Below are 11296 nucleotides of genomic sequence, written 5' to 3' on the forward strand. Positions count from 1 at the left end.
AGGGTTTTTTTGGGGAGTTTTTCCTTATCCGCTGCGAGGGTCATAAGGACAGAGGGATGTCGTATGCTGTAAAGCCCTGTGAGGCAAATTGTGATTTGTGATATTGGGCTTTATAAATAAAATTGATTGATTGATTGATTGATTGATTGATTGATTGACTTTTACTAACATTCCAATAGGCTAAACTATAAAAGCCTACATATGCCTATTGTATTTCACTAACCACATCAGGAAGTGTGTTGATGTTTTGCGCATGGTAAATAAATTACCTTGTATTAACTGCACTGTATGGACCTTTAGTAATAATCTATTTCTTGTATTTGTGAACAGACATTGAATCTTATTTCCTTATTTAACAAAAGCGACCTGGAACCTGGAACACACCACCTGAGACACTGTAGCTGTGTGATTGGTTTGTGCTCTTTGAGTTTGGAACATGATTGGTTGAACAGGCCGATGCCTGACCGAACGTGGCTCCTCCACAGCCGCGCACGTAAAGACACCCGGCGCACTGACAACTGCGTCAAGTCAGAAGGGACGAGGCAGAGAGAGAGGAGAGTGATTGACTGCGCCTTCAACATTAAGGCAGAGCTCGTCTGGTATGGCGTAGATGAGACCGGAAAGGAGGTTGCACATTTTAAGAATACTATTTCAGCTTCTTGTAAATTACCTCCTACATGTAAAGCGTTATCTCAATCCCAGTGTATTACTCAAACATTGCATATTTTTGTTTAATAAAGATTTTACGCTGAAATGTACGACCGGAAACTGAATGTGAGTGTATGAATGAAGACTGTCAGTATTGATGATAGATCAGTAACTTGTGAGATTCTAAGCATGAACAGAAAAAGTAGTTGATGACAGCTCATCACTGCAGTCATAACACTACTGTCCTCAGAGTCGGAGCGACCCCACGTCCTCTGCCAGCTGACTGCAGCTTGCTGTCTCCGCCAGGTAAGACAAGCTGCCTGCTAGCCGAGCAGCTATCCCTTAGCGCCACCAAACCCCGCTGTGAAATATAGGAATTTAAAACGGTCTTGCGTACTGGCCAACGATCATTAAGGCAAAACGTTATTAAACATGTTTTACGATTTAGACTTGTGTCGGTTTACAATTCGGCATGAAACCAATACATCAAGAATTATGGTTAGAATAGAGTTTAACCTATTTAATATTTGGTTCACCTGTTATTCCCATTTGACCAAAGTACACAAAAATGTAACTTTGTCACATTTTACAGTTATTTAACACTGCACGCAAGTTATTTAATACAATGGATACAATGTTAGATAACTGTAAATTGTGACAAATAGTGGAAATAGTATGACCCTCACTCCCACACGTGTCTAAGGTGATTTCTTCAACAGAAACAGAGAGGCACGTCTGCCCGCAGGTACAGCGGCAAAACGCTGCCAGGTATCTGGTTAACACCTGTTCGCTGATGTTATTTCTGGCTGACGCGTGGGTGCCGTTTGTGAAGTGTCTCAAACTGAAATTAACAGCAACATTTTGCCACTTCCAGCTTCAAACAACGTTTAAAAAAGTGGTGCGAATTTTTTAAAGTCACTTTTTTTTACCACATTTAGCGCAATATTTGAAATATGTTAAATAGGCTATAATGTCACAGTTAAATCTAAATATTAAATGTTAAACCTAAATGTAAAAATCAAAATCTAAATGTGAAATCTAAATGTTAAAATCTAAATCAAAATGTTAAATCTAAATGTTCAATCAAAATGTTAAATGTTAAATCTAAATCTAAATGTTAGATCTAAATATTTAATCAAAATGTAAATCTAAATCTAAATGTTAAATGTTAAATCTAAATGTTTAATCAAAATGTTAAATATAAATGTTTAATCAAAATGTTAAATGTAAAATCTAAATCTAAATGTTAAATCTCAATTTAATCTAAATGCTAAATCTAAATCTAGATGTTAAATGTTAAATCTAAATGTGCTTGGTGAAACTAAATATTTAGCTAATATGCAAATGAACACTGCCGGTCACCAAAGTACCAAAATAAGCCTGGGTGGTCAGACTGTGTTTATAGCATCAAATAACGATTTAAAACCAAACTAATTAGAGAAAATGAACACTTGAAGATACATCAGCGTGATAAGAACTACCTAAAAATGACAGAAACCATGTTTGGGGAAATTTTATTTGACGTGTAGGCCTACTTTGAGTTTTTAGTGTCCCATCCTTGCTTGCCAACACGCCAACAATAATGTTAGCCCAGTAGAGATTTGCTACTAGCATCAATGTACTTCATGCATTATTGACCATTGGACATCGTTATGATGTCTAATGGTAAAAAACTAGTTAGCTAATGTTAGCTAGTTTCATATAGCTTACATGCTAACATAAGGAACATATGCTACGCGAGTTAGAAAACAAACTTACCGAGTGCTGAGGTGGCTCTATGGTCGATACTCACACTGCTGAAATTCTGAATTGCGGCCAAAATGGCCCTTCCAGTGTTTTCAGCTAAATCGGATAAGGATGAGACACTAAAAACTCAAAGTACATGTCAAATAAAACTTCCCCAAACATGGTTTCTGTCATTTTAGGTAGCCTAGGTCTTATCACGCTGATATGTTCAAGTGTTCATTTTCTCTGATTAGTTTGGTTTTAATTTGTTATTATATACTATAAACACAGTCTAACCACCCAGGTTTTTTATTTTGGTTCTTCCGGTGACCGGCAGTGTGCATTTGCATATTAGCTAAATATTTAGTTTCACCAACATTTAGATAACATTTATATTTAACATTTAACATTTAGATTTAGATTTAACATTTAACATTTAGATTTAGATTTAACATTTAACATTTAGATTTAGATTTAACATTTATATTTAACATTTAGATTTAGATTTAGATTTAACATTTAATATTTAGATTTAACTGTGACATTATATTTAACATATTTAATATTTAGATTTAACTGTGACATTATATTTAACATATTTAAAATATTGCTGTAAATGTGGTAAAAAGTGACCTTAAAAAATTCACACCACTTTTTTAAACGTTGTTTGAAGCTAAATGTTGCAAAATGTTGCTGTTAATTTCAGCACCCCATATGTGTGCCGCTGTTTTGCAGACTTGTATGCACTGTACTCAGAGTTGCCTTTGCAATGAAGAAAGTAACCTGAACTGTCAGGTAAAGGTAAATGGAGAGTCTGAAGATGTGTGTGATGGTGTCGCCTATCCGAGTGCATGTAGCAATGCAGGCCACTCCATGAGGGATACTCGTAAAAAATTTACATGTAAGCTCTCATGTAGAAATTTAGCCTGAATAATACTTGTCAGAATTTTATAGCATGTAATTTTACAGCTAATAAAATCATAAGCATTTGGAGGAACAATTAGGTAAAGTCTACACAAGAATGAGTGTAAGACATGGGATGGGCAGGGGCCTGGCACCAAAGTCTGGGCCATATGCATATGCAGTCTCTCTGCCCTTCTATTCTTGATTCATGCCTCTCTCACACACCTTTTTAAAGTCAGTGCTTCATTTTCTTTCTTTTCTTCCTTTCTTTTGTTTTTTTTGGAACCCAGATTTCCCTTTCTTGGGGAAGGACATGTCACACTCTTGTATCTCTCTTGTGACACAAGAGAGTTGCATTAACTCGAACTACAATAACATTGAGAGCAGCCTAAAGGGACATGTATAAACATACCTTTATATGGTGCATATAAGCTATTGAAATAATTATTGGCAGATTCATATATCTGTACGTCATAGATTAATTTGGAAATGATTCATGGGTAACAGTTAGCTATCATCAGCGTTGTGTCCTGTCAATTAACGGTTTAGGGTTGTTTTACAAATAGGCTGATTTATCTGTGCTAATACTATGGATTTATGTTAACATGTATTTTCAGACATTAAAATTTTTGAAAAAAAAAAAAAAAAATCAAAAAATGATGAATCAATAATTTGGCAGTCCCCCTGCAGTAACTCTGGGGACCCCTAGGGGCCACAGACCCCCTGTTGAAGACTGATTCTCAAACAGGTATTTGACTATTATTTTGATTGGACCTCTTTCTCAGGACTGTGTGGGTGAGGAACCTCTCTCTGACTCCTAATAGTGGCGCCCACAAGGGGTGGGGGGTCATGGCCCTCTGATATCAATTACTTTCACTGTGTGACATAGGACCCCTGTTTTAGAATCATGACCAAAGATGTCGCCATGTTGCGAACGCATCGCTTGTGGTGTAAATGAGACCTAAGTGAATTGATTCAAGCTGCAAATTTCTCAACACGTTAATCTTTAGCTTCCACTTGGTTGGTGATGAGATGCTTCTTAGTGAAATGCACCTTGAGAGTTGTAGTTCACTTCTCTCATCAGGTTTTATGTCGACAGGCATGGACCTTTGACTCTTTGTCAAAGAACGAGAAATTTTCTGACACAGTTGTTGGTCTTTTTTACTGATGATTCAACCAGAGGCCTGTACTATAAAGTAGGGCTTCCCCAATTTGGAAAAAATCATAATCACGATTATTTTGGTCAAAATTGAAATCATGATTATGCAAACGATTATGTGGCGCACGTGATGATTTATTTACACGACGGCATGTCATTTCTGTCTCCACATGGTCGCGCATTTACAATTCTCCTCTGCTCTCTGTATCGCACACGGCGGAGTTCGGCCTTGATGTGCGCGCGCGCACACACACACACACACAACCCTGAAGTTAACCTGCTCCGGAGCAGGTTGGCTGTTCAGCATAAGTTACCACAGTGATGTATCCCAGGTAAAAAGAGTACCAGCTTCGTAGTACTGAAAACCCAGAGTTAACCCTGAAGTTTCCTCACTAACTCCAAATCCTGTTTCATAGTATAGGCCTCAGGAGAGCTGCTCCAACTTTGAGTCACATGACATTGTGGGGAAAAAAAATAATCCGACCAGGAGTGCCAAAAATAGCTCATCCCAGTGCCCACTTCTGTTAATGAATGAATGAAACAAACAGAAAAGGTATGACTACTCTTTTAAGTATGTCCTCTAGGCGATACTTCAAAACACTTGTGGATGAGAACGCAGACTGATTCCCAGTTTACTGGTTGTTTGGAAATGTTGGAAACATAAAAGAATCATGTTGATGTCATCATGATACACATCCCTTGAAAATAGATAAATGCTAATGAATTACTCACCAGAATGCCAATTATTATTATTACACATTAACATCCATTAACACTTACAGACATTATAATGGGATGTATTACACTTTAGTTTCATGAGAATGTGCTACTGTCTTATCAGACTGTTAGTATAACTGTGTGTCTGTCTGTCTGTCCTGTTAGGTTATCAATATGGCCTCATGGATTATTCAGATGACTGTAATGGTGCTATCTGTCTTCATCAGCGGTGGCCAGGGGAAGAGGGACAAGGTGCTCTACTGCTCTGGTGAGTCACCAGTGCTCTAACTGAATCATTTGATCAGTTGAAATATTGTAAATTGCAATTCCATCTGTTGGAGGGAAACGAAACTATCATGTCCGACCATGTGACGGTATGTACAAATGATACATGCTTGTTACTGCACCTTAGCATAGATAAAGGAAACAAAAACTTTCCAAAAGGATGAAAAGTAACAAGGCTGAAACCAAGTATGTGGCTGGACCGTGCATGTGTTGAGTGTGCTAAATTGTGGCCACATTGTTACCCAGATAGTCAGTGTCATCTATAATATGAATTCTTGGATATAAATCATACATCTTTAGTCCATCGTTCACCCAGTAATATTTGTTCTTAAAGTGAGCTGAAGCAGTTTAAGTCAAATAACTACACTGTTTGTGCCTCGCTGTAAAAGCCTCCTGAAGACAAAACTGAAGACTGTTCGAGCAGCATTTCCTGTGGAAGTTCTTTGGCAGCTTATCTCACCTTTTTTTCTGTCCTTGCTTCTGAATCAGGCTTTGCGGGTAGTTTAATAAACCCATTGCACAATAACAACAACCGCATATCTCTTGAGGAAGTGAATCAAATGATTATTGATCACGGGATGTTTTTTTTTTTCTTTGCTGTGCAAGGCAAATGATATCAGTGCAAACACCAACCCGGTCTCATGCTGAAGTTGTCAAATACCGGTGCTTTGGCAGTGACTTCTGGCGTCAGATATTGATGAAAAAAGCCGCTCTTTCACATTGGCATTATCGCGGTGGGTCGCGAGCAGCGGTGCCAGGGGGAACATGACGGGACAACTTGTTGAAGGAAAAAAACATCAGTTTGCGGGGTTGTGCTGACTTAGTGGATTTATTTTTAAAGAGACTGTATGTAATCTGTACATTTCCTGTGAAAACAGAAGTGTATTTTGAAAATAGACAATACATGTAACAGTCTGACATGGCGTCCCAGAACGTCAACAACCAGCGCACCCAGGGTACCTTGCACGTCATATGTCAACATTGAAAGTCCATGACCAAAGGTCAGTTTTTGATGAGGTCAGAGTGAGAATTTGTTGGAAACACTGTTACTCATTTTGAAAGAGCAATAGCCAGTGGGGAAGCTCCAACACTCTGATGACTGATGGTGCAACTTCATTACTCACTTTATCGGGGAAAGACTGTTTTGTAGGGCTGGCCCTGCTTTGCTGCAGTCCAGCCAAATACTGGGGCACACTTGTAGTTCTTTACATTTTTATGAAGTGTTTGCCATTGTGCACATTAAAAGAAGATATGCATTTATCTGCAAAAATCATACCATGTCTCTGATGTTTGAGGAAAAAAAATAAATAAAAATACTTGGGATGGGGAGCACTGCCAGATAGATTTAAGTAGTGCAAGTGACGTAAGTGGACAAATAATCGCACAGATTCTAAAAGTTCAAGATGAAGTTTAAACATCTTTTTTTAAATTCACAATTTTAAGGTCATACTTTAAACAGCTGTAATAATATGCACAGTGTATATATCTGGACAAAATGAAACCAGGGGGTTACTCTTAAGATCTAGTAGATGTATACAGTTTACTGTGTAACTTATTTGTATTCAGTAGTACCTGACCAATACATCAGCCAGTATTCACTTGTCACAGGTGTACTGGATCAGTGTGCAGTATGTGTTGGCTGATGAGGTACTGCAAATAGTGGTGTAACATTACAAAAAACAATGTCTTCATTCAATAGTCTGTCCACCAGAGAGAACTGACAAGTTGACTTTTATATTGTAAAATGTTTATGCTGTGAACTGAATAATGGCTTATATATTGTAGGGCTGAGCAATATATCAATATTTATTGATGACATCATGATATGAGACTAGTTATTGTCTTAGGTTTTGGATATCATAATATCTCAAGTGTTGTCTTGTCCTGGTTTTCAAGGCTGCATTACAGTTAAGTGTTGTAATTTTCTGAACTTATCAGACTATTCTAGCTGTTCTATTATTTGCCTTAACCCACTTAGTCATTATATCCACATTACTGATGATTATTTATCATATATCTCATTGTGAAAGCACCAAATTCAACCCTACAATATTGTCGCAATATTGATATCGAAGTATTTGTTAAAAAAATATCATAAAATTGGATTTTCTCCATATCACCCAGCCCTAAAATATTTTATTATTGGATGTATTATATTGACATCTTGGCCTTAAAAATCCAAAATCAATCAGGTTTACCAGCATTTTTTTCCCCTACTCAAACATGGTAAAGCTTTAGTTTGCCTGTTTGAGTGTCTGTGCCCATTCAGAATGATGAATAAAAAATCAACAATAAAATCCAGATCATAAGAAGTCTGATTTTTGTATTGCTAAACGTGCTTTAAATAGCTTTAACTGGCATTTTGCACCTGTGAAATCGATATTGTCAAAACTTTGATTTTCTAATGTTTTGGACAGACACTTGTCACAGTTCATCAAAGGTCAGCAGCCTAAACAGCAACATTGTGTTAGTCAGTATAGTTCATTAACAGTGCCATGCTCACTGCTGGACACGTAGTGCTCTTTAGTTACCAACAATGAGCTTATGAGTAACTTTGAATGTATCTACTGATGTTCACTAAATTACAAGCTGCAGCTTGTCTTGTTGCCATCACTGAGGTTTACATTTGTTTCCCAGCATGTAAGGCGATAGTGGATGAACTGAACCACTCAATCAGTCAGGTGGACCCAAAGAAAACCATCAACGTCGGCGGCTTTAGACTCAACCCTGATGGAACCATGAAAGACAAAAAGGTACAGTACACTGATAAAGATGCCCTCAGCTTACCACTCATCCGTCTACTACAGCTCTTAGTTACTGTATATGTAGTTGTTGAAGTATAAGCTGAACTACTGTTTGGTCATTGGCAGTGCTGGAAGAAGTATTCATATGCTTTACTTACTTAAATACTCAATTACAAATAAAAGTCCTGCATTCAGAACCTTTCTTACATGAAAGTATTCAAGTATTATCAGCAAAGTCTGAAAAGAAAATGAGATTTTAACGTTGCTAAAAATAATTAAATACATTATTTTGAAAACTGTTTTTCATAATGGTATTCGAGTAAATGTATTTAGTTACTTTTCACTACTGGTTATTGGTTCAGAGGGAACTAAAGCTCTGTCCTACTTGGCTAGCTTTTGTTCCACATTAACTTATGAGTCCCCCACAGCTGTGCACTGGCACAGCAACAGGACCCAATACAGGAACCCCTCAGAAAAAAACACGTAGCGGAATGAGTAACTATACATAATTCCCAAACCAATTACCAGAATAAAGGTTATTATTGTATGTTTCTGCAAATGTAATGCATACGTTACCTTAAAATACCTAGTTTTGAGTCTCGGTAAAAACAACCTCTTTTCATTGCACTACACCCAGTGGGTACACAGTGACCACATTTCGTGCCTAAAAAGCTGCTAAAAATGCAATGATGACGTGCAAAAAACAACCAAATTTGTTGTTTTTGACCTTGAACAGTGGTCTACAGCTTGGCCGGTGTCTCACCGAGGTGACACACCATTCACCATCCCCTCCATGTTTCCGATTGTTTTCAAAAATGTTAATGCCAACATATTCTTTTGGTGACTGGGCTGATAATTCCTCTGTTATTATTGTCACCCATCAAAGGATTTAAAATGTGTAGAATTTATTATTACAATTGGCTGGAGAATGTGCTTAATCATTGTCTTTATCAAGTTCTAAATGAATACTCACACGGTATTTTGAAGGTCACCAGTTTAAGTTCTTTCTAGGCTACAGCTTTTTCGGCATCATATTTTTTCAGCCTTTGTGACATTTTCAGTGACCATGATATCAACAGGAAAATCCACTTGGACCTGTGTGCCTTGTGCATTATTTTTCTGTAATCACATGGCTCGTTGTCCATTAGACAACCAACTGTATTTTAGGTTGTTATCTGTCTCTTGTGAGTACGCCCACATTATGGAAGTGCAATACTAGATCACTGTACTGTAGTCAAGGGAAAATCAGTGATTTCTGTGGGTAGTGGGGAAGGTCTGTAAATTATTTTTTTAACACTGTTTATGAAAAGAGTAATTTATTCAGCAGTAAATGTGCTATTTTCTGTCTGGGATTTACACAGAAGTTTACTTAAACTACATTTCCCGTGTAACAGTATGTCATTATTGCAATATATTATTTTTCAGTTAAAAGTATGTTGGTAATTTCAGTGTTCCTAGTCACAGTCTTTGTTTCAGTTTATATGCCCACACTGGGTTTGCCTCATTCAAAATAAAGCAACATTCAAACTTTGTGCTATAATCGGTGATGTGAAGGTATCACTGCAGTCTCTTCAGAGTGGGTTGATCTCTGGTTTTCTGTGTCTGTGTGTGTGTTTGAGTGGGCACAGTGACACTATGGATCCAGGTTATTGTTCCTGGTCTAATGAGGTCACATCCCACTGGAACCTGGATATCCTCTATTGCCCAGGGACCAGGCTATCATGAGGTGTCCAGCTCTGCCATTGATTTTCTTGGCTTTAATCTCTGATAGCTGGACTGACCGGTGTGTGCAAGTAAGACACGAGGGCATAAATATCTATATTTTTAAGTCTTACAATGATATGTACAATATGTCTCTATCTGTAAAATAATCTCTGTAAACAGATATTTGCATATGTAATTAAAATCTGTAGGCTACTTGACAAGATTTTGGTATCAGAAGTGTACCATTTGTAGGCCGAGTATATTGATTAATCATGTTTGAGTGGGCTTTGATTGCATGCAGGTAAACAGTTCATGTGGGGAGCAGAAGAACTGAAAAGCAGTGGCTGAAAAGAACTCTCGGACCCTATAAACCTCTGAAAAAGTTTTTCTGCATGTGAATGCAGATTGTTGCCTTGCTCAATTCAATCTCCATTATTGTGTCTCAAGTTGCTAATAGGGCTGTAAACAATGACTGGCTCATGGAAGAGAAAGTACTGACCCACATATCCGTCATATGTTATCTGGATATCTGCTGGCTACACCCGAACCCCCGAAATATTGGCCGATGCCCCCAATGGCTTAATCACCATCAGACCCATAGCCAATAGGTTATGAGATAAGATTATGAGAATTCTTACCAAATGTACATTTAAAGTACTTTAGAGTTACTTTAAATCTACTGGTGGGCCCCATCTCCATAACTGCTGCTATGTTAACTGCATCTACACACTCAACACAAATTGTCACGCTAATAAGCATGTTGCTATCATTGTCAGCATGCTGCTCAAACAGCTAAGCAACAATCATCCTCAGCCATCTCACTTTAGGAAGCAACAAGGCATGGATTTCTGTCATCACCACATCATGTTAATCCGGCTAACTAGCATCTGAACCAGAGTCCTCCACTGGGTAACCAGCAAAAAGCTGTGTAACAGGTAAAAATATGTATATATATAAATTCATGGGTACGGACACGGATAGAAATTAACTACATGCGGGTGGGCAGCGGGTGAGAATAAAAATGTATGTTTTATTTTTCGTAATGTAACAGATGAAAAAGATGTATGGTATATGTGTAATATTTTGACATCTGAATCACTTTATCAAGCTGCAGTTCCCTTTATTTTGAAAGTCAATGACACAAGTTGAACCTTTGACGCCGTCGTCACTTTCATCACCAATGTGGAGGACTTCAGGGATGAAACTTTGCAGCCCAAGGGTGAGGTGGCAGCATACACCGCGTTCCAAATTATTATGCAAATGATATTTTTCTCTGATTTTCCTAAATAGTCGATGCAAATGACAGTCAGCATAATTTTCAAGTCATCAGCTGTTAAAGTTTAATTCAAATGTTATTGAACAAACCTCCCAATGAAAACAGTATTTTTTTCAAAAATAAAAAACTTAAAAT

General features: G+C 37.6%; 1 protein-coding gene across 1 annotated transcript in view; it reads left to right on the forward strand.

Moving 5' to 3' along the window:
* The first annotated feature begins 785 nt into the window (after positions 1-785).
* Positions 786-11296, forward strand: part of cnpy1 (canopy FGF signaling regulator 1) — a 27650-nt gene continuing 17139 nt past the window's right edge. The window contains exons 1-3 of the mRNA XM_050074872.1: positions 786-954; positions 5318-5420; positions 8075-8190. Coding sequence (XP_049930829.1) covers positions 5327-5420; positions 8075-8190 — 210 coding nt within the window. The 5' untranslated portion in view covers positions 786-954; positions 5318-5326. The remainder of the gene's footprint in view (positions 955-5317; positions 5421-8074; positions 8191-11296) is intronic.

The sequence above is a fragment of the Epinephelus moara genome, chromosome 21, assembly GCF_006386435.1.
Source record: "Epinephelus moara isolate mb chromosome 21, YSFRI_EMoa_1.0, whole genome shotgun sequence".
NCBI classification, from domain to species: domain Eukaryota; kingdom Metazoa; phylum Chordata; class Actinopteri; order Perciformes; family Serranidae; genus Epinephelus; species Epinephelus moara.